The 26,485-nt window shown below is 36.9% G+C and overlaps 7 protein-coding genes across 9 annotated transcripts; 5 read left to right on the plus strand and 2 right to left on the minus strand.

Annotated features, from left to right (window-relative positions):
• Positions 1-196: 196 nt before the first annotated feature.
• Positions 197-3,975, plus strand: LOC17879713 (ATP-dependent Clp protease proteolytic subunit-related protein 4, chloroplastic). The gene is made up of 8 exons (XM_023779739.1): positions 197-504; positions 1,254-1,457; positions 1,611-1,666; positions 1,871-1,997; positions 2,145-2,222; positions 2,550-2,663; positions 2,903-3,011; positions 3,750-3,975. Exons 1-7 carry the CDS (start codon positions 238-240, stop codon positions 2,972-2,974), a joined length of 918 nt encoding a protein of 305 aa, XP_023635507.1. The 5' UTR covers positions 197-237; the 3' UTR covers positions 2,975-3,011; positions 3,750-3,975.
• Positions 3,976-6,019: 2,044 nt separating this feature from the next.
• LOC17878921 (expansin-like B1) lies at positions 6,020-7,636 on the plus strand. Its single transcript, XM_006284353.2, has 4 exons — positions 6,020-6,252; positions 6,538-6,647; positions 6,770-7,081; positions 7,215-7,636. The coding sequence occupies exons 1-4, from the start codon at positions 6,120-6,122 to the stop codon at positions 7,410-7,412; spliced, it is 753 nt and encodes a 250-aa protein (XP_006284415.1). The 5' UTR covers positions 6,020-6,119; the 3' UTR covers positions 7,413-7,636.
• A 188-nt stretch (positions 7,637-7,824) lies between these two features.
• LOC17879452 (RNA polymerase II transcription factor B subunit 2) lies at positions 7,825-11,399 on the plus strand. Its single transcript, XM_006284941.2, has 15 exons — positions 7,825-8,303; positions 8,428-8,595; positions 8,759-8,827; positions 8,922-9,015; positions 9,136-9,236; positions 9,318-9,363; positions 9,437-9,496; positions 9,585-9,653; positions 9,782-9,865; positions 10,015-10,098; positions 10,194-10,279; positions 10,375-10,465; positions 10,627-10,707; positions 10,848-10,922; positions 11,022-11,399. The coding sequence occupies exons 1-15, from the start codon at positions 8,191-8,193 to the stop codon at positions 11,157-11,159; spliced, it is 1,359 nt and encodes a 452-aa protein (XP_006285003.1). The 5' UTR covers positions 7,825-8,190; the 3' UTR covers positions 11,160-11,399.
• Positions 11,400-11,662: 263 nt separating this feature from the next.
• Positions 11,663-13,687, minus strand: LOC17879497. Its single transcript, XM_006282687.2, has 4 exons — positions 13,441-13,687; positions 12,934-13,065; positions 12,412-12,522; positions 11,663-12,056 (listed from the first exon to the last, which is right to left on the minus strand). Exons 2-4 carry the CDS (start codon positions 13,048-13,050, stop codon positions 11,802-11,804), a joined length of 483 nt encoding a protein of 160 aa, XP_006282749.1. The 5' UTR covers positions 13,051-13,065; positions 13,441-13,687; the 3' UTR covers positions 11,663-11,801.
• Positions 13,688-14,299: 612 nt separating this feature from the next.
• Positions 14,300-17,523, plus strand: LOC17879618. The gene is made up of 9 exons (XM_006285111.2): positions 14,300-14,641; positions 14,851-14,915; positions 15,017-15,078; positions 15,177-16,259; positions 16,351-16,429; positions 16,536-16,649; positions 16,730-16,855; positions 16,934-17,019; positions 17,151-17,523. The coding sequence occupies exons 1-9, from the start codon at positions 14,497-14,499 to the stop codon at positions 17,368-17,370; spliced, it is 1,980 nt and encodes a 659-aa protein (XP_006285173.1). The 5' UTR covers positions 14,300-14,496; the 3' UTR covers positions 17,371-17,523.
• Positions 17,524-18,830: 1,307 nt separating this feature from the next.
• On the minus strand, positions 18,831-19,869 carry LOC17877684 (leucine-rich repeat extensin-like protein 3). The gene has a single exon (XM_006282780.2). It carries the CDS (start codon positions 19,644-19,646, stop codon positions 19,074-19,076), a length of 573 nt encoding a protein of 190 aa, XP_006282842.1. The 5' UTR covers positions 19,647-19,869; the 3' UTR covers positions 18,831-19,073.
• Positions 19,870-21,524: 1,655 nt separating this feature from the next.
• On the plus strand, positions 21,525-26,131 carry LOC17880573 (probable serine/threonine-protein kinase cdc7). 3 transcript variants are annotated; one of them, XM_023779779.1, is made up of 14 exons: positions 21,525-22,036; positions 22,164-22,228; positions 22,331-22,984; positions 23,134-23,194; positions 23,287-23,349; positions 23,439-23,502; positions 23,589-23,766; positions 23,859-23,948; positions 24,218-24,245; positions 24,337-24,798; positions 24,885-24,946; positions 25,110-25,219; positions 25,309-25,396; positions 25,672-26,131. In XM_023779779.1, the coding sequence occupies exons 1-14, from the start codon at positions 21,613-21,615 to the stop codon at positions 25,957-25,959; spliced, it is 2,637 nt and encodes an 878-aa protein (XP_023635547.1). In that variant the 5' UTR covers positions 21,525-21,612; the 3' UTR covers positions 25,960-26,131. The 3 variants fall into 3 exon arrangements, with proteins under 3 accessions (XP_023635547.1, XP_023635546.1, XP_006283089.1); XM_023779778.1 differs by having other exon boundaries at positions 21,526-22,036; positions 23,128-23,194; XM_006283027.2 differs by having other exon boundaries at positions 21,526-22,036; positions 23,128-23,194; positions 24,340-24,798.
• The last annotated feature ends 354 nt before the right edge of the window (positions 26,132-26,485 follow it).

Genomic DNA, 26,485 nt, shown 5'->3' on the forward strand with positions numbered 1-26,485 from the left:
TTTTGTTTGGTAGCCTCATAAAATTATACTAAACTTTTTCGAAAATTAAGAAAATCCCGGTTTGATTTGGTTTCTACTAATCGAATAACCGGAATATTTCCAGAGAAAAACTAAAACTATTGGGCTTATTATTGAGCCCAATAATAATGTTATAAAGCCCGATATGATATAGATCGTCGTTATCGTTTCGGGGTCTCGGCGACTCTCTCACTCTTCCTCTCTGCAACAAACAAAAAAATGGAGGTAGCAGCAGCGACTGCGACGAGCTTCACAACTCTCCGAGCTCGTTCGTCAGCGATAATCCCGTCTTCTACACGTAACCTGAGATCTAAAGCGAGATTTTCTTCATCTTCGTCTCTTAAAGCTTCTCTCTCTAATGGCTTTCTCTCGCCGTATACCGGAGGAAGCATCTCTAGTGAATTTTGCGGCGCTAAGCTTCGTGCGGAATCGCTGAATCCGTTAAATTTGTCCAGTTCCAAACCTAAGCGCGGAGTTGTCACCATGGTACTTTAATTTTGTACATTTCATATCGTTTCTCAATTAGCTGAGGTCTACACTATTAGGATTTTGAAATCGGGTTTTCCGTGGCTGTAGCTGATATTCTGCTTTATGCTCCCGTGGTAGTGTATTTCCAGAAATTGTATTGGTTGACACCAATTGTTGTTCCTTAGTTTTGAACAATGGATTAGAGTAACTCAAGATAATGGCAATTAGATTGCAATTGGAAGAATGCTCATTCATTCTATAGCTTATATTTATGCTTCTCTGGTAGTGAATTTACAGAAATTGTAGTCGAATCATACTTGACCAGCGGTTGTTACTTAGTTTTGAACCGGCGATATCAATGGATTAGAGTGACTCAGTCTAAATATGTCTAGTCAGGTCTCAAAGAATGCTCATTCGTTACTTTTTAAAAATTGATAGGAGATGCTACATGTTTGGTTAGAAGGTTGAGTATGAAGATTATATAGTGCAAATGGTTGAATATTGATTTAAGTTGACTATTTGTCACTTATTATGGGGCAGAAGTTTCAATTCATTGTGTGTGCTACATACAATATGCATCAATTCCTCTGATTATGAACAGGATCCCTGGCTGTCATAGGGAATTTGGAGGCTTTTATATTCTTCACATACAGTTTTTTGTCTGATCTATTTTAGCTGGGCTGAGATTAATGGTTGATCAATTCACTCTCAGTGAGCCTTTTTCTTTTTCTTTGATTCTTATCATCGCAGTTCCCTCTTATCAACAGGTTATACCTTTCTCAAAGGGAAGTGCACACGAACAACCTCCTCCTGATTTGGCATCATATTTGTTCAAAAACCGAATTGTATATTTGGGAATGTCTCTTGTACCATCAGTCACTGAGTTGATACTTGCGGAGTTTCTTTACCTTCAGTATGAAGACGAGGAAAAGCCTATTTACCTTTACATAAACTCGACAGGGACAACCAAGGTAGGCTTTCATATGGAAAGTCCAACATATTATCAACTCATGCTGAAAAGTAAATTGAAACTGTGGTTTGTTTCAAATGAATGATGAAAAGTCTATAATTCATTACCTATTCGTTCAAAATGTTATAAGAGAATTTATCTTCTCCCATTTCAGAATGGTGAAAAGTTGGGCTATGATACTGAGGCTTTTGCAATATATGATGTCATGGGGTAATTGATCTTCGTTCCTTTTCTCTACTTACTTCTTTCACTTACTTTTCTCTTAACAGTATTGATAACTAGACTTGAATCGTAAAACTGCTTTCCCAAATATTTGAAATTGCACTTGGAGACAGTTTTCAGATCAAGCCTATTTTGGGGAGACCAACCAGTTATCCATGCAGTAATCAATTCTTACCTTATCTTTGACTTCAGGTATGTCAAACCACCAATCTTTACTCTTTGCGTCGGGAATGCTTGGGGTGAAGCTGCTTTGCTTCTGACTGCTGGTGCAAAAGGAAATCGTTCTGCGTTGCCCTCATCAACTATTATGATAAAGCAGGTTCATTCTGATCATTTCTTTTAGATATTAGGTGACGTGTTTGGCTGTCTTATTCCAGTTAGAAGAAACTAAGGCTTATGATTCCTAATTTCTGTTCATGCATATTTTACTCATCCATATATCTTCGTTTGTATGTTAACTTTGTAGCCCATTGCTCGATTTCAAGGCCAAGCCACCGATGTGGAAATTGCAAGGAAAGAAATCAAGCACATAAAAACAGAAATGGTGAGAAGATAAACTTGATATGAATTCACATAGTAGCGAATTAAGTGTTGCTTGTGATGTTCGTAGAATATCTTAGTTTGATCTTCAATATGCAATAGTGTCTATGCGTGATATAAGTCTTTTGAAGGGGGGTTAGAATATATGTAATATGTACTATGTAGGCAATGGGCGTTATACTTGCAGACATCTTAATATGCATCAATTAGCCATTAATTGTATGCACTGGCTCTAAAATCATGCTACCATTCTCTTTTCGATATTTTTCACTTCTATTGATGAACTTATCTGAAAAGTTGTTTTTTTGTTCTATGTAATGTTGTGCTCAAGGTCAAGTTGTATTCAAAGCATATTGGTAAATCCCCGGAGCAGATTGAAGCTGACATGAAACGCCCAAAATATTTTAGTCCCAGTGAGGCTGTTGAATATGGGATCATTGATAAGGTACTATAAATGACAGAAAAATCCAAAAACGTATTTACTAAGATCAATGTAGTTGTATGTAAACCTAAAGCAATAGCATGATGAACCAAGAAATCTCCAGGACCTATTGTTAAGAATAATGAATTACTACTCTCATTAATAGCATTTAACCAGCCAGGCAACTGGTTCTGTTTTCCTTCAACATAGAGTTCTAATCCTCTGCATAATTGAATCATTCTCTTTCTGTAATCTGTTTGCAGGTTGTTTACAATGAAAAGGGCAACCAAGACAGAGGAGTTGTGTCCGACCTTAAAAAGGCACAACTCATCTGAATGTCAGAATTGTCTTTCGAAATCCAATGATTAACAGGTAAAAGCTAAAATCTGCTTGCTGTCATTCTATATATCGATTATAATGATGATGAAGCATAAATTTACATTTCATGGGGGGGGGGGGGGGCATATTCTGGAATCATGTACCACTTTCGTTCTGTAAACTTTGGACCAATTATCTAGCATTTACTAACAAAGAGGAACACCTGTAAAAGTTCTTATACTTTTTACTCCTCACAAATGGCTTGTGATTATTACTTTAGCATTCAAGCAATAGCCTTATAAAAACCAATCGAATACACGGGAGCATATATTTTGTAATGTAATTGTTAGAAGTGGCCTCGTGTCTTCTAGTTTTGCATCCCATTTAGTTCAAATAGTTACTTCCCATTTTCCCCTGTTGCGCTCTTAGGACCCATTTTATAGTGATATCATTTTCATAGCCCATTATTACAAATTTCACTATTGATGGCCGACACCTATCCAAGGATTATGCTCCTTCAGACACTAGAACTCGTATCATTGGTTGTCTTAAACAAATGATTAAATCTCAAACCCTTGCCTTCTCTGATTGTTTGCATATTAGCACGTACCATTGATAGGTCTTGGTGATTTAAAGTAATGTTAGTCTACTTCTAATTCTATTGGCTTCTCGCTTTATAAGTTTTTTACCTTGTTATGACTTTATCATTATATTATGACTTCTAATTCTATTGGCTTCCTTTTAAAAAAAAAAAACTTTGTTATCACATAATCATTTTGCTGTGTTTTGTAGGTTGGAGATTTGACCGCTGATCAAAGGGGGAATCGGTGAACCATTCACTGGCACAGAAGTGAGGTAAAATCTTGAAACATGTTGAAAAAGGGTACCAGTAATGCTGCAATTGTAGGGTTATTTGAACAGAAACAAACCCATATGTGTAGGCTTTGTGAATGCCTAGAAACAAGATTGGTGTATCTTTAATATATGCTTTAAAATGAATCAGTTTCATTTGCTCTCACCTCTAATATGCGTATGTGTATATCTGTTACAAACCAATATGTTGCTTTGTGTTCACACCAAGCAAGAACGTGTACCGTTTCTGGAATAAGATGGAGATAGGCATGAATGAGCGATGACATGATGATAAAATGCACCAACCCCATTATCTCTGTATCCCTTTTTCCTATAAAAAGCCCACATTTGTCACAAACAGGCAATGTTGATTTTATTGGATGTCAGTCAACTGTTTAAATGACGTCACCGGTTCCTTACGTGCCGGCGAATATGAATCCTTCCACTGGCGTAAGAAGAAGTAACCAATGATTTAAATTTTAGGGTTAGGGTGTGCGCACTTTATCATAACCAAACGTTGACAAACGAAAACGTTCATAAGTATAAAGATATACACACCTAAGAGTGCTATGTGTTACTTCTTGGTAAATCGTGAGATTAATCTGAATTTTGGTAAACAAACAAAGTCCATTGAAATAACATTTGTGTGGTAGATGATGATTGTGTATAAACTTCCCTTTGAAGTGAATCTCATTCAAATATAATTAATCTGTGACAAAGGGAATAATGTATAACTAGGAGGAGCCTATAGGGGACGAGAAATCAAATATTATTAAGTGGATTACAACCAAACCAACAACAAGTAGGGTTCAATGACTTCTCTATTCAAATTAGACTTATAGTATCCTTTTTGTCTTTCTCTTCTCCTAATAGAATTTAGTTATATTTTTATAACAATTATTTTATTCAAATATAAAGCTAGGCTGCTGCAAATAATATCCTACCACACTCAGTGTGTTGTTACATCCCTCTTATTGACAACACTAAAGTTGAGATATACACATAATAGGAGCAACTGCTATACTTACGTGGTGTGTTTATCTTATTTTACTTAGTTTCTGAGTTTTAGAAAGTAAAAGGGCTATTTTAGTTTACTATATTTTATCTATGCAGTACTGGTATGTTGGTACCAACTTGTGTATATTTTTCTTTCACGTTGGAAAAAAAAAAGACACATCTGGCTGATCAAACTCATAGATTATCCAAATGTAGTAGACTTGCTTAAGCATATCGGATCCAAACTCTCGAACAACATGCTATCGAAGAAAACCATTTCGGGGAAATGACCAAAACCATGTTTTCTGTCCTGCAAATATATACTGGTTACTACAACTTGCGAGGGCATGTCTTTATCTGATAATCATAAATAAATGTCATTTTACACAACCCTAATACTTAATACTAAAATGCTAGTTGTGTAAAACAATGAAGGTTTAGTGATTCCAAAATATAGCACGCTTGGTATATTGTATTAGATTCATTTCATCCAATACACCAAACAGCTAATCGCAAATCAATCTATTAAGTATTAGGTGTCATGAACTTCTCGTTTTGGAGGCTTGACCTATCAGTTTTTTAGATAATTAATCACTAGACCCAAAAGTTATAAACCCCACCACCATGTATATTGCATTACATATTTTGGATATTTCCCCACCCTCATTTTTATGCATATAGTTTATAGATAACTTTATAAAAATTCTACAATAATCCCCAATCTATATTTTCAATACACAAAATGTTCACCAAGCGAGAACGCATCAACAAAAACAAAATAGCGTAACTAAACAATATTAAGGACCAGAAAATTATTTTATTAATTTATTCATTTTAAATTATACTAAGAGATATATATAGTGTTCTAGTCCATTAACAGATGCTCATACTTGATATTTTAAAATGCGCATAATAAGAATCTATTGGGTTGATGCCAACTCTACTGGTAAGTACATTGGCAGATGAATGATATGTAAAGTGTAAACATAATTATTTTAACATTTGAGACGATCAAGTTAAACTAGAAAATTGGGTAATGCAAGTACGCGTTATAGCTAATATAAATTTGAGTTAGCTTTAAACTTTTTGCCAAGTGGAAAGAAACAAATAGTAACGATGCTTGATCAATGGTATGATATTTATAATAAGCACTTTAGCTTCAACTATAAATACCCTATCAACCCCCCGACTCTATCATCACATATTCACATATATTTTGTTATTACCAATTCCATTATTTTCCTATATCGCTTGTTAAGATAAAGGTTTACAACGAATAGTCCTACAATATTTATAGAGTTAAGATAGCACAATATGAAGCAGTCTCACGTTTTGCTTCTTCTACTCGTTCAAGTCATTGTCCTTTTGCCTCTCCATTGTCTATCCGACGGTTTTGTTAGCTCTCGAGCTACTTATTATGGCAGCCCGGAATGCAAAGCAAATCCTCGTATGTATTTTAATTAATTATATTGCTATAAATTATGTACCTCTTAATTAACTTTTTTTCATTAGTATAGTACGTAACACCTCATTATGAACCTAAACTAATTAGTTTATATATTTGTATGATTGTATATACGTGTAGGTTTATCCAAATTCTTAATATAGAATTGAAACGATTCCATTACGTGTCCATAATGAGACTTTTTCAAGAAACCGTTATTATTTGATAAAATGCCTAGTACTTTGATTTCTATCATGAATAATTAAACTTTGACTATTATGTATGCAGGAGGACATTGTGGATATGGAGAATTTGGAAGAGATATCAATAATGGTGAAGTGAGTGGTGTTTCGTGGCGACTATGGAACAATGGAACCGGCTGTGGTGCTTGTTACCAGGTTTATATAATTCAACCTCATTAAATATTTCATCAATATATAACATTGATCATATGCTAATTTCAATACTAAATGTCCATTACTAACCTTATATAATATTATAATTTATGAATTATACAAAGGTGAGGTGCAAAATACCACCACACTGCAGTGAGGAAGGAGTATACGTAGTGGCTACGGACTCCGGAGAAGGAGATGGTACGGACTTCATCTTAAGCCCTAAGGCGTACGGACGTATGGCTCGACCCGGCACAGAGAATCAGCTCTACTCCTTCGGTGTGGTCGACGTCGAGTACCAGAGGATCCCTTGCCGGTACGCTGGATATAACCTAGTGTACAAGATCCATGAGAAAAGCTATAACCCTCATTATCTTGCCATCCTTGTCTTGTACGTTGGTGGTATCAATGACATCCTCGCCGTTGAAGTATGGCAGGTAATTATCTTGATCAAATATTATTACAAAACAAAACAAAACAAAACATGACAAGCTAAGTATCATGTAACGATCACTAGCTAAGACAATATATTTGTTAATCAATATATGGTTGTGTATGTATGAATTATAGGAGGATTGCAAAGAGTGGATACGTATGAGAAGAGTGTTTGGTGCGGTTCACGATTTGCAAAACCCACCAAGAGGCACTCTCACATTGAGGTTCTTAGTCTACGGAAGCGCCGGTATCAATTGGGTCCAATCGCCAAACGCTATTCCCGCCGATTGGACCGCAGGAGCCACTTACGACTCCAACATTCTACTCACTTGAATTCCATTCCCAGTTTCATCAGTGTGTTTATAGATACTTATATATATGGTTTCTTCTCTATGTAATGGGCTAATATATTTAAATAATGCCCTCTAGAACAATGGTAATAAATAATCCTAGTAGATTCATATAGTTTATTATGTATTGTGTCTTATTAAAGAAGATTGTAATGATTTGTATGAGTTCGATTTCAATGGAATAAATCAGTAGTAGCAAATTTATCAGATTATCAAACGTTTCGTAATTCGTAAGCATTTCTCATGCTATGAACACAAATTGGCGCGAGTAATTTAATAATTTACAAAGGCCCATTAGTATGCTTAAGGCCCGTTACATTTTGATTAGAAACTAAAACGACGTCGTAATTGTGTATATAAAGAATAGAAGAAACACGCATGTTCTTCCATTTTCGACAATGCAATTGAACCAATCAGAGAAATCAGTAGCTTCTTAATTCATCTTCGAGTCCTGATCTTGGTCATCTTCTTCGTTCGATTTCGTCAGTTTTCTTCGATTCTTGGTGGTAATCGATTCTGAAGTTCTTAGAGGAAGCTAGAGAAGAGTGAAACCCTAAATTCGAGTTTGTTTTGTCTACAACTCTATCTAACCGAAGCTCACTAATTTGATAACCTTCATTGGAGTTCTTCTTCAGTCCTGTTTTTGGGATATTGGGTTGAATGTGGCAGAAACTCTAATTTCGTGGAAACTGTGGAATCGCACAGTTAGTACACTCTTCCAGAAGCTGTCCTGTGAGTAGAGAATCCCTATTGGTGAAAGGATGCCGCAAGTTAAGATCATCGCGAAGAATTTCATGGACATGGTGGCGTCTCTTCCAGCCATCAAGCTTGACAAGCTCTACAACAATGTCTTCATCTGCGAGGCTATTCTCAGGTTAGGTTATGTGTCTTTGTTTTGAATCATAGATACTGAAATGTGGGTTTCAGAGGATTTTTGTTTGCTGTTGTTGAGTTTGGAAACAAATTTGAGGATCTTACATTCTTGAGATGGTAATCAGGTCTTTGCCGCCTCTAGCCAAGAAGTATGTATTGCAGATGTTGTACATTGATGTTGCTGTACCTGCTACGGTGTTGGAGGAGTGGGTGCTCGCTGATGGTGCCTCTAAGCACAGAGTTGCTATTGATCGACTGATTCAATTAAGGATTTTTTCAGAAATTACAGATAGGTATGCATTCTTGGTTTTATTCTTGATAGTATCATTGTTATACTTGTTCAGATGTTAAATATTCTCTTGACATTGGATGTTAACTTGAGTATTGTTTTGTGAAAGATGATAGTTCCGATTCTTTTTCCTATAATATCTTAAGCTCCTCTTCCTACTTTTGCAGGAAAAGGGGAACCAGTTACAGCCTAAATCCTACATTTCAGAACAATCTTCAGAAACATATTATTTCCGGGTAAAGGCAACGTTACGTTGATGTCGCAGTCCTTTTTTTGTTTTTCTCTAGGCTTTTGGAGAATATGCTGATGAGCCAAACCTGAATTTTGTAGTGGAGTTTTACCTAGAGAGCCTATGAATTCCGACAATTCCATTAAGCTTCCAAGTCTACAAGAACTTGAGACCTATGCCCTTAAGCAATGGGAGGTGTGTGTATTTTCTAATTTTGTTTATTGATAATACCAGTAAGATGGAAGTAATTGTATAAGAAATATCTTGTAATGTGCATTTGGTTTGTATCTGATGATGTGCTCTAATGTTTGTCAGCGTTTCTTGCTACAACTCATAAATTCGGGTCAAGGGGACAAGCTAAATGGGATCAGTGAATCTATGATGAAAATCTTCCAGCGAGGTTTATTGAGTCAGAGGTAATTTTATCATACACGTCTATAGATGCATAATGGTGGCATATAGGCTCTCTATTCAGTACAGTTCATCTTTTATTGCAGAGACAAGGATGGCCCAAGATTAACTGAAAGTGGCTTTCAGTTTTTGGTATGCAAATATGAATCATTGATCTTTAATTACTTGTATATATAAGAGTAACCTTATTGACCCTAATTTGCAGCTGATGGATACAAATGCCCAGCTTTGGTACATTATCCGAGAATACATATCGAATGCCGAGGTTTGTAATTTAATACCATGCCTTAACAAGGTTTAGTTAAGTTGATATCTCTACACTGAATGAATAACCCAATGCCTTTGTTGTTCAGGAGCGAAAAGTAGATCCAGCAGACTTAATTTCGTTTTTGTTAGAGCTTAGTTTTCATGTAACTGGTGAGGTACAACTGAACTTCACAAACTAGTCATTTCAGGCGTTCTTGTTCTTTTTTTTGTTCACTCTTACTTTGATTTAGCTGGAAGCTTCTTAATTAATTCGCTGAGCTTAAACATCTTATACTAATTGCAGGCATATAACTCAAATACCTTGACAGAGCTTCAAAAAAATACACTCAAGGACCTTGAAGACTTGGGATTAGTCAAGCTTCAACAGGTTAGACTTAGACCATTTGTAATATTACCAATTTACCAAATACCAAAAGAAAAGAAACTTTTCAAAAGTTGAAATTAGAGAGATTATAGAACTATGTCATAAGCTGAAGAACTATGTCATAAGCTGAGCTATCTTTATAATTATTAAAGGGAATGAAAGGCAATTGGTTTATACCTACTAAACTGGCTACAAATTTGTCAGTCAGTCTGTCAGATTCATCAGCCCGAAAAGAGGTAACACCTTTTCTATTCCCATCTTGTTCCATTTTTAGGTACTACCAACAATTTCTTGATTTTGAGTATCGTTGTTGTTTGTTATTCCTCATCAGGGATTTGTCGTGATGGAAACGAACTTCAGGATGTATGCGTACTCCACATCTAAGTTACAGTGTGAAATTTTACGTCTGTTTGCGAGGTAGTTGCTCCTGAACATCGACCTGTAACTTCACTTTTCTGAGTTCTGTGTCTTGAAATCTTTAGGTCTAAGTAGTTGCTGCTTCATTTTTCCAGGATAGAGTACCAACTTCCAAACCTTATTGCTTGTGCAATTACAAAGGAGAGTTTGTACAATGCATTTGACAATGGCATCACATCAGACCAGGTACCTTTGTTTTCAGTTGAAAAGTATCCATCCAATACATGATTTCATGCTTACACTTGACCGGACCCATACTTTTTGTAAGATGATGATCATATTGCTGATGCTTTTCTTAAAAGTTGTTGAATGATCATTTTCTTTTTCCTTTTGTTTTGTTGTCACAGATTATAACCTTTCTCCAGCAAAATTCTCATCCACGATGTGCTGATCGAGTCCCAGCTATTCCAGAAAATGTCACCGATCAGGTTTATACACCCTCCTTCCATTTAGTGTCAGTTATATTAAAATGCGTATAGGATTGGTTTATAGCTTGAAAAGTGTATACTTGCCTCTGATCCCTGATTTTTTTGTGTGCTGTTGAATACAAATGCATTGTTTATGTCAGATACGGCTTTGGGAGTCAGATCTAAAGAGAATTGAGATGACCCAGGCCCACTTTTACGATGAATTTCCTTCAAAAGTAACAAACTTGAATCCTCTTAGTTTTTGTTTTCATTTATATCCCAAAACCATTATAGTAAACCTCAGTAACCAAAATCTTGTGACATTCTGTTGGCAGGATGTGTTTGAGGCAGCTTGTGACTTTGCTCGGGAATGGGGAGGCCTTCTTTGGGAAGACTCTAAGAGAATGCGACTTGTGGTGAAATCTGAAGTTCACAATCAAATGCGTGAGTTTCTTCATACCCAAAGCAAATAATAAGAGGAACCTCAACATTTTCTTCTCTTGGTTAAATCAAAACCTTCTGTTTTGCTACTAGAAAATATATATTGCGTAAGATTTAAGCAGAAAGAGAAAGATGTCTTGTTACTCATATTAGTTCTTATCCTGGGAACACATGTTGTGCCGTTTGGACTGCTACAAGCTTTAGGAATATACCTACCAATCTTGTCCAAATCACTGATGTATATAGTCTGAGGGATGCCCCATTTTTGCGGATTTTGAAAAACAGTAAACAGTTTTGCTGATTATACTTGACATCAGCCTGAAGCAAACTACACATCTTTCCAATACTATGTACAAACACTTGTCATACTTTTTCCACATTTAAACGCACACAGCAAAATAATCTTTCAGTTATGATGCTAAGTTTAGTTGAAAACAATATATCTGGTATAATCAAACCAGGGCCACCTCTATAAGTTCTTGCACGCTAGACAGTAGACAGACCAGAAACTCAGGTTTCGTTTCTCTCTATCCAGTCATCCAAATTCCAAATTATTAAAACTCAGCAAATGAGAGGCTGCGATCTCAGCTTAATCAACTAAGAGAACTTTAACCGTTGGATGTGTACAGAGACTCTGAATCTATAATGTGTCAACATAAAGACAAGATCAGTCTTTATTTTGCTTGAGCTTTTTCGTTGGCTGTGGATTCTGAATCCTGTATCTTCTCTCCCGTGTTTGCCTCTGCACTCATATTTGCATTTCCACGTGCACGAGCGAGTCTCTCTGCTTCTTCAATCTTTCTTATAGCTTCCTGTTGTGTTGCGTTCATCATTGTCCCCATTGTTTTCTTCTCTCCTTCGAGCTGAATCTCCATTATGGTATCAGCTTGCTTGTCTATCGGTTTAAAATAGTCTTCAATCTGAGCTTCCTGTATTGGAAAAGACCCGAAACAAACTTAAGACTTGAAATTCTCCTAACACTGGACAAAGTAAAACAAAAGAGATGGAAAGTTTATAATTTAAGAAACACAGGCTCTGCGACTGGTTTGGCGATTTCCTTCCAAAACTTTATGCTTTCAAAATAACAACGCCCAATAAACTAGAAGCTTTTTCCCATCTTTAAATGCTTATGGAACAAAAAGCACTTGACGGATACGATATCTCAAACAGTATTCACCATACTTGACGTACATATATATAGCTGATGGAATTGATAATCTCACTCAATGGGAGTAGAGAAAACCATTTGCAAAGTTTAGCCTGAGGATAAGGCAAGAAACTAACCGTATTCTCAATCTGCTTATTCAAATTCTGCATCTCCTCAACCATACGGCGGACTTCAGATAATACAATCTGCTCTGGGAGTCTGTTTATCTCTGCTTTCTTTTGTTGGGCCTACAAGATCAAAGGTTCGAATCAGATAAAAAATGGATCCATGAGACAACCCTTGCTAGAAGCTAGAAAAGTCAAAAAGTATTGTTGAACATATAAAACACATACATCTCTACGATTAGGACACTCTTATTTAAGGAAGACCTTATTTCATCACACGTCAAGTGTACAATAAATAACAGCCCATTTATACTCTTTACAAGATATTCTTCAATTAACATAAACATAGATGGACATATTGAAGTAAATATTCTGCATACAAGTTTATAGAATATAAGCTACTGCTTCAATGTCTCATCCTAGGCGATAAACTTAAGTCCAAAAAGAGACAGAAGCTAGGGTGTCATCAATCATCATGATATATACCAATCATTCTAAGGCAATAGATAAAAGCATGGTGAGAAAGGAATAAACCTGCTGGATACGCTTTTCGAGTTGCAACCTATAATTTCGGATTCTCCGTTCTTCATACCCAGAGAGGACTCTCACATAGAACATAGCTTTTCTCCCATATTCCACCAGTTTGTTCATCTTCCTGCAAACCACCTGCGAACGAGTTTTTGTTAAAAATCAATGAAGAGCAAAAAACCTATAAAATCATCAACTGTAATGGATTATGTGAAACAAGAAAAACCTAAAAAACCTGGAATTGATGGTTCACTAGCCACAAACATAATAAAAACTTAGCTGAGAAATTGAACTAGTATCCGAAGAACGAAGATGTCTACCATTGCGCATCAGTTATCATTATAAATCAAATGAACACTAGAGCTTATAACAATACATAGAATCAAACAAGCTATAGATCTAAATCATTCGCATCGAAGACTAGGAAATGACGGGAATCGCAGGTCCAAATCCAAACAAAGCAGAGGGAATTGCAAAGAGTATTACACAAACAGTGGAGTTATGCAAACGAACCTCAATTAGATGCTAAATAATCGATCGACAAAGACGGGATTGCTCAAAATGGGATAACCCAAAAGACTTGACTCTGCCACACAAGCGACGAAGAACCAAAAAGAAAAGAAAAACAGGATTCACTGAGATACTCCGATCGAAAATATCTGTTACTAGTACAACCGTAGACTGAGGAAGAGGAATTCCGGCTCCGGCGGCAAGAAAACTCCGTCACCGATCTCTCGCTTGACTTGAACGGGATAATACCAAAATGGCAAAATCTTTAGCAAACAATTGCTTCGCTCGTTCCCTTATTGGGCTCTCAAAGGGCCTTTTACTTTAAAGCAGACTATTAATGGGCTTGGCCCAGAACCGATATTTCCTGCCAATTAATATTCTCATGCGCTTAGCTTTACAGTCACATGTAGCCGTTGATTCTCGACAGTCTCACAAGTAGCCGTTGAAATAAATTCATTTGACCATATTCCTATTTGTTTCAATTTGAAAATTGATTACTAGCTAGGCTCCAAACTCTTTAATTAAACCAATGATTTTGATTATAATTACAATTTCTTATTTGAATGCTTACGTCTAAACAAAAAAAAAAAGAAGATAAATGTTGTGCATTACGGAATAATGTACTTTGTTCAGTTAAATTAAATACAGATTTTGAATCTGTCGAATAAAACAAAGCAAAAATGATTTGCAAAGAAACAAGAAATATTCGTGCGTCAATAATATGATATGATAAGGTTTAGTTTGGTTCTGTGGAAATGCCGGTTTAAAAGAACCGGTTTTGCTTCTTCTTTCTTTTTCCTCTTTCCTTCAGATTTACTTTACTCACGATGAAAAAGATGCGTCGAAGCTCAAAAACACGGTAGTGACGAAACTAGCCCTGGAAAGAGACCATTATTACAATCCTTTCCACGTAACGGCTAGTTTTGGTGATTGTTCCTTCATCTTGTCTGAGCTAGAAGACACAGGCACCAAATTAGACACTACTCTTTCTCTCTCACTCTCTCTATTCCTCTTTTTTCTCTCTTGTGAAACTCTAATTTTCTGATCATTTTAGTGTAAATGGAGGCATTCGAGCATATTACAATGGACGAGTTTACCGAAGAAGACTTCTATGAGACGATAGAAGCTCCCAAGTTTGTAGACCTCACCGCACCAGATCATCGCCCTGAAGGAGATGATCGTTACTGGTTCTGTTCTAGAGTTGGTCAGAAACTTTTACATTTTAACTTTTTTTCTTTTTTGAATGTTTGAATCAATCATTTGTAGTACTATTAATGTTCCAGTGATCTGGGAAATTTTGATTTTGAGAGTTTCTGGAAATTGCTAAATTAGGGTTTTAGTCAACATTTTGTTTTTGGGTTTTACTTTAATTAGATTGTGTTTTGATCCCTTTTGGTTATAATGTGTACTTAGGATGTGATCAAAAGCATGAAGAGTTTATGGATTCGGAAGCAATCTACAAAAAATTCGTTCTTCGGGTTAGATAAAAGATCCAAACTTTTTTCTTTTCTTTTCTTCCTTATTTTGATTTCGCTTAGAAAAAATTCACCAATTTTGAGATGTTAATCAACATTACTAGGTTATGGCAGCTAGGAGTCCAAGTGTTCGTCTTCGAAAAGCTCTTTACAGAAAGGATTTCAGGTAAAGAAACTGAAACGCTGAGTGTGTTTAACTCAGAGAGATCATCAGTGTAATGTGTGTTTAACGTTACATTGTTCTACATACTTTTGATATTACAGTGTTGATCCTAAATGTCCCAATACGGTTCCTGCAAAACCCTCGAGATCACGCGTTTCTAGATTGGCTATGATCTCATCAATTCCTCAGAAGGGTAATGGTAATATCAGGTCAAAAGAAGCAAAAGTAATTTCCACTAACAAGAATGTAACTCCAAAGGCAAAGGTGTCATCAGTTCCTCAAAAGGCATTAACAGAGAGAAAGAAACAAATGCAAAGTCCAGCAGCTTTTAGGAGTGTACAGAATCCGAGAAATGCAACAATCAAGGTGTCGGAAAACAGAGTTGTTGCAAAGGCTTTGGTGTTTCAATCTCCAAAGAAGTTGGTGAAACTGAAGAGATCTGTGGAGCTTAGTTCCTCCGTGAAGAAGTTGTGTAATGGGATGAGGAAGCTTGAGATTAGTAACAAAAGAAACGGTTTAGGGGTTAATCATAAGGTTGTGAGTTCAGTTCCACCTCGAAGGCCGCTAAAAACACGAGAGGTGAAGAGCCGAGTGTTTGATTCTGTGCGGTCACAGAAACAGAACGATGCGAAAACCAAAGATGTCAGTACTTTGAAGAAGAGGGTTAAGAAAAAGGAAGAGCCTGTGCTTTCCACTGATCATTCTAAAGCTCATGAAGCTAATGGAATAGAACTTGAGAATCAATCTTTGCCAAGGACTAGAAAAACTAACGGAGATGAAGAGCTCTTGGTTGAAAACAAATCTGAAGAATTGTCAGACACATTGAAGGCTAACATGAACAACCAACTCCAAGACAGAGAAGATCCTGCTGTAATAAAGGAGAGTGGACTGGCTACATCAAAGCAATATCAAATAGCAGAGATTGAAGAAAAAGAGTCGGCATTAGCTTTGGAGTGCGAAGACAAAGAGAATGCTACTATTGCAGTGGCCATCAATAGAGAAGATATTTCTGAAATAAAGGTGACTGGACTGGATAAAGCAAAACAATGTGAGACTGTGGAGATTGAAGACAAGGAAAATGCATTACCATTGGAGTGTGAGAACAAAGAAAATGTTCCTAATGTGACGGATGATGATAGAGAAGGCAACGATAAGGAAAATTCTTCAGCAGTGGACAATAACAGGTGAGGAAAATGTTGGTTGCTTGCTTTACTTTAGGTTCTCGTTCTTTGCGCATCACCTCACAGATATACTTGTTTTGTGTGAATCTTGCAGAAAAGTCGACCAAGCCACCTACCCTTTGTTGAAAAAGAAAGTCTTTGGCAAGAAAGAAATTTGGAAAACTACTCAAAAGGTATGTTACATAGCCTATGTACCTTCTGTGTACTTTTTAACTGTGTACTTTTTAATTGGGCTCTACTATCATCTTCTGTGTATTTATATGCATTTGTATGGACCAGGTTATGACACCAGCAGATAAATATTTCAATAGCAAGATTGTTTCGTCTGGTACTCGTGTGAAGTATACAAAACCTAAGCTCACCAACCCAAAGCCTTTTCGACTTCGAACTGATGTATGATGTGCAATAATCAAAGATGTATTTTCTCTAATATGCAACCTGGTTTTCTTTTCTGATGGTAGAATTACTTATAGGAAAGACGAATTCTCAAGGAAGCAAACACGGATAAGAAACCAGAGTGTACTCTAGCCAAAGAAGAAACTGCAAACATTATGGGGTTCCATGGTGAAAACTTGGGTCCAAAACATCAGCCAGTTCGAGTAAGTTCTTTCTGAAACATATCAATGTCTATTCATCGTATGAGTGACTCTTTTGTGATTTAATAATCTCAACTGCAGTTGGAGAAGAACACAACTTCCCGGTTGAAAGCTTCAAGAGGGGCCTCCACTACTCCTGTCTCTGAAAATATGATTAACTGCAAGAGGTAAAAACTGCTGATCAGAAACGAAAGTGTAGTCTCTCACTAGAGAGAACCGGGCAATCGAGTTTTTGACTTGTCATAACAGTTACCTTTCCTTAGGATGTAATCTGACAATTTGTTTTGCATTTCCTCAGGGTTGTATTAGGTAGAAAGAAGCAAGTGGCAAGTAAAGGAACTGAAACCGTGGCAGAAAATAAAACGATGAATGGAGAATCTAAGGAAGTTGCAACCATCAAACCTTCTGTTTGTGTTGCTTCAGGGGAGAAAAGACCTGCAACTGTTCCAAAGGGACCAAACTTCCATAGCATTCACCTCCCCAAGAGCTGTACAAAAAGAGTGGCATCACAAGTATAAGATCGATTGTCAATGATAACTTTGGTTTCAATACACACGAGAGTCATGTAACTTTGGTTCATATTTGAGAAGTGACACCAGTGAGATTGTTTTAGTGTGTATAAACACGTTCTTGTAGTCACTTTTTGAGATTTATCAACACGAAAAGTAGTATGTGGTGTGTGTAATTCGTAGAATCACTCGCCCCTGAATCCACTCAGCTGTATCAGTTGGAAGTATCACCAAATATTCTTGTTCCGTCTGCAGGAGAAACAACTGATTAGTTTGAAAAACCATGAAATCATCAAGTATATATATAGTCATGGTAAGAGCTAAGAAGCAAGATGTATTAATTTAATTGCCTCAAAAAGATGACAAGCTCAAGTTGGACTCAGTTTTCAGTGATCATACTATATATATTTGGATATGGATATACGTACTAGAGTCCTTTAATCGACTTGGCCGAACTTGAACAAATTACTCTGTGGGAATGAGGATTATACACGTTTCGGCCACAGGCCCACAAGACAGGTTATGATAGCAAAACTCAAATTTGACATCTTCATATCAGAGGGGATCATTGACTTCTTTTGTAGGGAACCCAAAGTACTACATATAGTGAAGATAAATATATCTTACATGTGTTAATGTCAAAGTGAAAACGTTGCATGCCGTTGTTGCCTCTAAAGTGCCATGGAAAGAACTTTTTATTGTCGTTGGTCACGACGCAAACCTCATTGGATACCAAAAGATCTAAGGAACTTGTTTACGATTTTGCCATACACTATTTGTACTGCAATATGCTCATGTAGTTTACAAATATAAATCACTAACATGGCTTAAGAAAAATGTTATATTCTAGCCTAGTGCTATATTGTATGAGATTCTCTACGATACTTTTTTCAACGTATGGTTTCAATTATTACTAATACATATACACACACAATGGAAAATGGTAGAGGAAATTGAAAAAGACAGACATGTGAATGTCACTTTCTTTTTAGCTGTCTCTAGGGTCGGGTATATCTATATTCCATACCATTTATTCACTATACCCACCACCCTCTTTCATATTCTTCCTATATTCTCTCAATTACAAAAATATTTGAAATTTTCTCATTTTTTTCATGAATTTTAAATCTTATTCATGTATTCTACACCTCCATGAAAGGAAAATATAAGTACTGTAATTTATAGAGAAATAATATTATTCTATAGAAAATTCCAATGACAGCTTGCAATTAGCTTTCTCCTTGGTTTGTCTCTTGTAATCTTTAGGAAGAACATTTGTTTTACTTTTAATGAATTTTTTTTTTTAATAACGTATTTTATTTATTAAAAAGGAATTACGGAGAATGTGTAACACTTTTTTTATTCTCTTGTGATTATAATTTATATTCATCGATATCATCGACTAACAACAAGAAGTATATATTAATGTGTTCTTGTCCTTATAATCATATATATGAATGTCCTATGAATATGAAATGTAATGGTCCGTGACAATATAGATAGAAGATATGAATTTACATCACATACTGATACAAAGTCTCTCTTCAACTAGAGTTGACGATAAACTTATTAAGCAAATAATGCAAAACAAATGTCTGAATCGTACATATCAAAATACAAACTCAAATATGATAGAATGTTGAACACTAGGGGGAAAAAAAATATTGAAAGTAAAGTACACGAAAACGAGGCTGACCAATTCAATAATGATCTCAAACGAGGAGAAGATGTGCTGCAACAACTCCAACAACGCAAGACACTGCTACGACGTTGTTTCTAACATTGAAAGCTCCAGAATCAGGGGAGGCCGCCATTGGCGGTGGCATGGGTCCCGGAGATGCTGCTGATTCCATTCCCGATGGCATCGGCGGGGAAGCCATACCAGGCACTGTTAATGGGCTTGGGCTTGGGCCCATTGACATCATTGGTGGTGAAGCCATAGGCATTGGTGGTGGAGTCATGGTCATGGGTGGTGGAGTCATCATAGGCATGGGTGGTGGAGTCATGGACATGGGTGGTGGAGTCATCATAGGCATGGGTGGTGGAGTCATCATAGGCATAGGTGGTGGAGTCATCATAGGCATAGGTGGTGGAGTCATCATAGGCATGGGTGGTGGAGTCATAGCCGGAGGGGGGATCATGCTTCCACCGCCGCCGCTAGGCATTGGGGGCATGGACATTGAGCCGGAAGGAGCCATCATGGGAGCTTGAGCTAAAGAGAAAGGAACTAAAACCATAGACAATGCAAGCAAGAGGAAGGCTTGTGGAGAGGAAGAAGAGGCCATGGTTAAGTGTGTTTCTGTGTTGAATAGTGGTTTATGTAAAGTGATATATAGAGAGAGAGAGAGAGTACTAGTAAATAAAGAGTGGAAGAGAAAAGTGAAGGTTCTTTTGTGCTATTAGGGTATATATTATAGAGATGATTTGTTTTAGATTTTTAGATCGTTGGATACATTGTGTGACACGTATCAGTCAATGGATAGGTATGGGATGCTGATTTAGTTTCCTCCACATATTGGAAAGAAAAAAAAAGAAGATGAAAATTCCAAAGCGAAATCTCTTTGTAAGAGGTACATATAGAATAGTCAATATATATGAAAAATGGGGATATATATTATGATCAATCCGATTCACGGGCTGGATTTTGAAGGGGTGCATATCATATTTATTAGAACAGGTCATTGATGAAGTTAGCCATTGATATGCTTGAACGATGTTGTTTTCATGAAGATTTAACAGAAAATTATAACCTTATCGATATATATTCTTCAATACTATCGGAAAAGAGACAAAATCTTGATAGGAAAAGATAAAAGAGCATAATGCTATATTACAAAGCAAAGAAACAAAAAACAAAAAGGGACCATTGTTTGTGTTGTATTTGGTCACACAGCCTAACTTAAGCTCCACGGCCAGTATTATGTCCGGACACACTAACCGACATTTTTGGTTAGTACGTAACCCCATCTGTTAAATTAGGGTTTGTTATGGGGTTCCAACTCAAAACCAATTGGTAATAAGTGTATTGGCCCTAACCCTTTATATATTACTTAAGTCTCCTCACATCTTCCGATTTGTGATCTTTTCTCCACACGCCCCCTCGAGATAATGGCTTTTTTAGCCATTAATCTCGACAGAATCCATCACGCCCCCTCGAGATAATGCTCTTCTAGCTATCTCGATGGAATTGGGCCTTCTTTTGGGCCTTCAATTAATGGGGTGATCGGGCCTCTATCTGGGCCGGATTAATTAATGGGTCAGCGTGTGTTCGGGCTCTGATACCATGTTAAATTAGGGTTTGTTATGGGCTTCCAACTCAAAACCAATTGGCAATGAGTGGATTGGCCCTAACCCTTTATATATTACTTAAATCCCCTCACATCTTCCGATTTGGGATCTTTTCTCCACACCATCCCATTTGCTTTGTCTCTCACGAGCACTCTTTGTCCCTCATCTACTATTTATCCATCTTTACATTATTATACCATCAGTCCATCACAGATGCACATGTTCCATCCATCCCACCCTACATTCATATACATATATATCATGTTCATTACATGCATCCATGTATTTCATAAGATTGATTTCATTTGAAATCGACGAGCATTGTTGTTTTCTATTACATACACAAACTCCAGCTTTCTCATTGTATGTTGCAAACTGAATTAGTTGGTTTGTTCGAATTGCAACAAGTTTGATTTTTCTTAAATAATTGCAATTCACAATAGTCTAGTGGTTGAATGATTGATTATGCTAGTTTAATAAGTAAGGTTTGAGCTCTTTTCTTTCTTCACTATAACGTCAATGGTTGCCCACTATAAAAGCATTAAAAAAACAAGACTACCAAGTTTTGAATCTTGTGATAAGTTTAGGTTTCAGTCCGAAATTTTCCGAATGTTAAATAACACACTTATATCATCAGTCATAAATCATGATCTATCAAATATGTTCAGGCCAAAAAGAAAATTCAATAATAACGTTGGTATACTTTGGTTTTACAGGTGCGCATATAAAATACAATACCCGTAGTTATATGGGCTCATTTAAAATAAGCCTATACGCACAAGGCCCATAAGAATGAGCGGGAACATTTATTCATGTACAAAAAAAACTCGAAACAATATAATCACACGTACCGCACGTGCTATTCTCCCGCTCCTTCTCCATTTGCCCCCAAATCTCAAATTCCTCAAATCCCTAGCATCTCCATCTCTCTCTCTCTCTGCCCTCAGATTCACAGCATTTGCAATGACGGAAGACTCGGAACCGCGTCAACTCGGTAATTCTACAGCCGTAAGAGAGCTCATGGCTACTCTTGGTCTCTCCGAATCAGACGTCTATGACTGGCTTTGCTATTATCGGCAAGCCTATGAGCTATGTCGTCTCCTGCTTTCTAGTGGCAATCCAGAATCTGTTATAGATCTTTCTTCAAAGTGTAGACACTTCCAAGGTTCTCCTAAGCTTGTCAAATTTCTTTGCTCGATCCCTAGTTCTCCTATTTCCCTTGCTGGAGATGGCTTCACCGTTACTCTCTCGTCTGAGTTACTCTCCGCTCCGGCTGGTTTCGCCCGTACTTTGGGTCTGCCGGAAAATGTTATGTTTGAACAATTAAGGCGTTTTATGGATCCGAGATCTCCCAATCACAAGCGGAATAGTCTTGCGCATATGAGAGGTACGAAGTTTCTGCATTTTTTTTTAATTCTAGTTGAGTCGTTTTGGTATCTGCTATTGTGGTTTAGTAGGCATAATTACATAGTGATTCTCTTCTCAATTTTGGGTTACTTATGAAAATATTTCAGAAAATGAGGAACAAGAGGAGCAGTTAATGCCTTTGTCCAAAAGAAGCCGCAAGGATGAGATCGATGTAAGTAATCTCTTTAATAAATATGAAGTTCTCATGGTATATAGTTTAGTTTCAAACATTCGGGGGTTGAGTTATTGTGTTATTGATTTATTTTTTCTTTAGGTGAATTACTCTGTAATGGATAGCAGACCTAACGACACCAGAACTGTTGCCGGTGGATCTATGCTTGGGACTATTTTGGCTTTAGAATCCCGAGCTTCGTTTTCTAAGTTAATTGCATATATCCTAGAAATCGTGGCTTCTGATCATAATCCTCAGCCCGGTCCGCAGATTCCAAATTTTGGTGGCGAGATTATTGCAAATGCTTCAGTGGATGTCAATCCTACTCATTGCGTGGAGGAAAGCAAGAACGGTTTGTCATCTCCTCAGGAGGATGGATATTGCAAGCAACTTGAAATTGAAGATTTTCAAATTGCTGACAACGAAGACAGTGATGATAAAAACAAGAAGGATCTCTTCCCTAAGGGGGAGATACAAACTTCCTGTGTGCAGATTGTGGAGGACACTGAAGACTTTCTTGTAGAAGATCACACTGTAGACATCTTTAGCAGCCCTGTCAGAGGTCTGCCGTTGAAGCCTTCTGCTACAGAAGCTAACCAAGATAATTATTTTGTACAAAATACTCAGGATCAGTGCAAATCGCCAGGAAACAGCAAAGCGCACAACTGTTCCCCTGAGAAAAAAAACACCAGAAAAAGTAAAGCTGTCCAGAAGTTGAAGCAGAATTTTAACTCCATTCAACCTAAAGATCAGAAGGTAGACATGTCTATTTCCTCTAGAATGAGCCCCTTGCATTTTTTTATATTGAGGCCTTTATATGAAGCTTCTACTTTAGCACTTTTGCACTAGCTTTTAGCATTAATGCAAACTATATTAATATTCTCGTATTTGTGGTTTAGGATCAGTCAAAACATAACACAATTCCAGATTTTGATTCTTACACTATTGTAGAGGAAGAAGGTTCAGGTATTTCTTTCCATACTATTTCATCTACATTCCGGTTCTGTCGAAACAACTTAAATGGTTATTGACTAATCATTGGTGAAATCCAAATGTAGGCGGCTACGGGATTGTTTATAAGGCGAAGAGGAAAACCGATGGAACAGAGTTTGCCATTAAATGTAGGGGGAAGAAAATGATATGTGGCTAGATTTTTTCATTGCCTCAGTGTTTTTAGTTGAAAGAACTGCCTCATGTGTTTTCCTTGCAGGCCCTCATGCTGGCGCTCAGAAGTACTATGTTAATAATGAAATCAGAATGCTGGAGCGTTTTGGGTAAGTAACGAAGTATGATTAGGCATGAAACTTCTACATTTTTTAACATAATGATTTGAAATTGCTGAAAATGTTGTTTCATTCAGGGGGAAAAACTGTATAATAAAGCATGAGGGATGTCTCAAGAATGGAGATTCTGATTGCATTATCCTTGAGCACCTTGAACATGACAGACCTGATTCATTAAAGAGAGAAATTGACGTGGATCAGCTACAGTGGTACGGCTACTGCATGTTCAAAGCTCTATCAAGTCTGCATAAGCAGGTAAAGCAGATTTTGGACTAAATTATTTTTAGCGTTCATATTTCAATCACATAACTAACTAGTTTGATTGTTTCTCTTCTGCAATCTTGAAGGGTGTTGTTCATAGGGATGTTAAGCCAGGAAACTTCCTCTTCTCTAGGAAGACCAACAAAGGCTATCTCATTGATTTTAACCTTGCCATGGTTAGCATTTTTTTGGCATCCTTTTCTTATCAAAATCTTACTAGCAACGGTTTTTGGTTAGTGTTTCTTAGAATAAAAGTTGAGGTAATTGAAAACACCTGCTTATTCAATTCTAAGTTCATTGTCTAACAAAGGCACTGAAAAACTTAAGGAAGCACAAATGTTTATGTTGATATTTACTGTTATGTTCCCTTCCCCACCGACTGATATTATCTTTTTTTTTTTTTTTTTTTTTTTTTTTTTTTTTTTTTTTTTTTTTTTTTAATTAGGACTTACACCAGAAGTATAGGAGAGCAGGTAAACTTCTCCCCTCGTGCATATGCACTGTACTCGGCTATTAAATATTAAAACTAAAGCTATCTCTTTTTATGTTCTGTTAAATCAAAAGCAGCTTCAGGTCTTCCAACCACCAGCAAGAAACATCATACATTGGTTAAATCACTTGATGTGGCAAACCGAGGGACCAACAAATCTTCTCAGAAAACTTTAGCGCCCAACAGTCTCAAGAAAGTAGCGGGAAAGATAAGAGCTCGGAATAACATAGGCAAATGGGAGATACTCAATAGCCAAGGGGCAGAAGGGTCAGGCTTAACTTCAGCTAAAGATGTGACCAGCACAAGGAACAACCTTTCAGGTGAAAAAAGGAGAGAGCCTTTGCCATGTCATGGAAGAAAAGCGCTTTTAGATTTTCTGCAGGAGACAATGTCTGTTCCAATTCCAAACTCTGAAGTATCATCCAAAGCTCCTATATCTATGAGAAAACGGGTAGCTGCTCTTCCAGGGAAAGCTGAGAAGGAACTTCTTTATCTGACCCCAATGCCACTGCGATCTAACGGTCGGCCTGAAGCAGGTGCAGTTCTGGTGTCATCATTGACTCTTGTTATTGTATTAAAGTTTAATTTAAACATTAAGAAATTATTTTTCCAACTTTACTAGGGGATGTATGTCAGAAGAAAGATGGTCCTTGCTCAGGAACCAAAGGCTTCCGAGCTCCAGAGGTACATCAACTGTAGCTATCTGTCACTTCCCTTAATACTAGTTAAATCCATATGTAAATCTTGTTCCTTGAGACTAAAGTTGTAGGACTGAGCTACTCATTAGCACACCTAGGATGAAAAGCTAATTCTCTGGGGCTGTTCTTGGCTGAATTGGTTTGTGCAGGTTTGCTTCAGATCTTTGCACCAAGGACCTAAGATAGATGTATGGTCTGCGGGAGTTACTTTGTTATACCTCATAATGGGAAGGACACCTTTCACTGGTGACACTGAACAGTTAAGATCTGACTTGACTGAATCACCATCACTCTGGTTCCACTCTTTTTTTCTTTCTTGCCTTCTTACGATGACCATGTGATTCCCAGGAACATAAAGGACATTGCACAACTACGAGGCAGTGAAGAATTATGGGAAGTAGCTAAGCTGCACAACCGTGAATCCTCTTTCCCTAAGGTAACATCTCATCTTACCAGTTACCACCCTTCTAAACTCTCCATTCATTGGTTGCTGCATTTATGTGATATATAAATATACATGCTCTGTTCTTCTTTACCGCTAGGATTTGGATTAAAATATCACATGAAAGGGTTTTCATTGCTAGCGTTCTGTTTCTTCTACTGCACTACTAGAACTTGATATATCTTTAAAATGTAGATTACTAACAAAGTGAATCTGATAGATGATCGTGAGAGATGAATTCAGTTAAGAGTTTTGTGTTGTTGTTTCAGGAGTTGTACGAGTCAACGTACTTGAAAGGGATGGAGTTGAGAAAATGGTGCAAACTCAGCACGAAACGCAGAGAGTTTCTAGACGCAATTCCACGGTCGCTCCTTGACCTTGTTGATAGATGTTTGACCGTTAACCCGAGGCGACGAATCAGCGCAGAGGATGCTATGAAGCACGACTTCTTCTATCCAGTCCATGAAACCCTTAGAAGCCAAAGACTCCTTAAACAGCAGCAAGCACAGTTGCAGCCTTCAGTGGTTGCTGACGCAGTAGGGCAAACACTAACGTAATTATACAAATGTAAAAGTAAATAATAAAATATTATATGAAAATCTCCACTCAAGTAGTGTCCACACCTCACAACCCTAGAATACTATAGTAGATTAGTAGTTAGCAAACTAGATAATAGGTTGTGTTAGTGTTTTTACCGTATTATAATTTGAATAAATATTTTTTGGGTCACCATAATTTGAATTAAAGTCCTCATAATCGATATATTTAGTCTCGTAATCTCTATCATGAATGTATGTAATAGGGAAAGGGAAACAAGACTTTGATGTTAGGCAATCATTACATTCTTACGATGTTTAAATGTCTTGTACAATGACAATCACAAAATTTTGTCTTCAATAATTTGTTTAAGATGAAACGAACGTCAAGCTTCTATCTATTTGCCTAGAAATTACGACAACTTGAAATCTCTATTATTGTAATTGATTGACAACCACAAAAATCAGTGTCTTCGAATATATCTTTGTATCTTTCCAGGAAAAGAAGGCGAAGTTTACGTATTATTTGTCCCATCTCCCAATTGTA

Source organism: Capsella rubella, unplaced genomic scaffold, assembly GCF_000375325.1.
Source record: "Capsella rubella cultivar Monte Gargano unplaced genomic scaffold, Caprub1_0 scaffold_7, whole genome shotgun sequence".
Lineage (NCBI taxonomy): Eukaryota > Viridiplantae > Streptophyta > Magnoliopsida > Brassicales > Brassicaceae > Capsella > Capsella rubella.

Coding starts and splice junctions, on each gene's coding strand:
- LOC17877684 (XM_006282780.2), bottom strand. CDS start 19,646: ATGGCCTCTTCTTCCTCTCCACAAGCCTTCCTCTTGCTTGCATTGTCT.
- LOC17879618 (XM_006285111.2), top strand. CDS start 14,497: ATGGAGGCATTCGAGCATATTACAATGGACGAGTTTACCGAAGAAGAC. Junction 14,916..15,016: donor ACAAAAAATTCGTTCTTCGG/GTTAGATAAAAG, acceptor CAACATTACTAG/GTTATGGCAGCTAGGAGTCC. Junction 16,260..16,350: donor TCAGCAGTGGACAATAACAG/GTGAGGAAAATG, acceptor TGAATCTTGCAG/AAAAGTCGACCAAGCCACCT.
- LOC17879713 (XM_023779739.1), top strand. CDS start 238: ATGGAGGTAGCAGCAGCGACTGCGACGAGCTTCACAACTCTCCGAGCT. Junction 1,458..1,610: donor ACTCGACAGGGACAACCAAG/GTAGGCTTTCAT, acceptor CTCCCATTTCAG/AATGGTGAAAAGTTGGGCTA. Junction 2,664..2,902: donor AATATGGGATCATTGATAAG/GTACTATAAATG, acceptor ATCTGTTTGCAG/GTTGTTTACAATGAAAAGGG.
- LOC17878921 (XM_006284353.2), top strand. CDS start 6,120: ATGAAGCAGTCTCACGTTTTGCTTCTTCTACTCGTTCAAGTCATTGTC. Junction 6,253..6,537: donor GGAATGCAAAGCAAATCCTC/GTATGTATTTTA, acceptor TTATGTATGCAG/GAGGACATTGTGGATATGGA. Junction 7,082..7,214: donor TCGCCGTTGAAGTATGGCAG/GTAATTATCTTG, acceptor TATGAATTATAG/GAGGATTGCAAAGAGTGGAT.
- LOC17880573 (XM_023779778.1), top strand. CDS start 21,613: ATGACGGAAGACTCGGAACCGCGTCAACTCGGTAATTCTACAGCCGTA. Junction 23,767..23,858: donor TATCAAGTCTGCATAAGCAG/GTAAAGCAGATT, acceptor GCAATCTTGAAG/GGTGTTGTTCATAGGGATGT. Junction 24,947..25,109: donor AAGGCTTCCGAGCTCCAGAG/GTACATCAACTG, acceptor TGGTTTGTGCAG/GTTTGCTTCAGATCTTTGCA.
- LOC17879497 (XM_006282687.2), bottom strand. CDS start 13,050: ATGAACAAACTGGTGGAATATGGGAGAAAAGCTATGTTCTATGTGAGA. Junction 12,523..12,933: donor TCGAAAAGCGTATCCAGCAG/GTTTATTCCTTT, acceptor TTGATCTTGTAG/GCCCAACAAAAGAAAGCAGA. Junction 12,057..12,411: donor ATAAGCAGATTGAGAATACG/GTTAGTTTCTTG, acceptor TTTCCAATACAG/GAAGCTCAGATTGAAGACTA.
- LOC17879452 (XM_006284941.2), top strand. CDS start 8,191: ATGCCGCAAGTTAAGATCATCGCGAAGAATTTCATGGACATGGTGGCG. Junction 9,654..9,781: donor GTTTTCATGTAACTGGTGAG/GTACAACTGAAC, acceptor TACTAATTGCAG/GCATATAACTCAAATACCTT. Junction 10,099..10,193: donor ATTCATCAGCCCGAAAAGAG/GTAACACCTTTT, acceptor ATTCCTCATCAG/GGATTTGTCGTGATGGAAAC.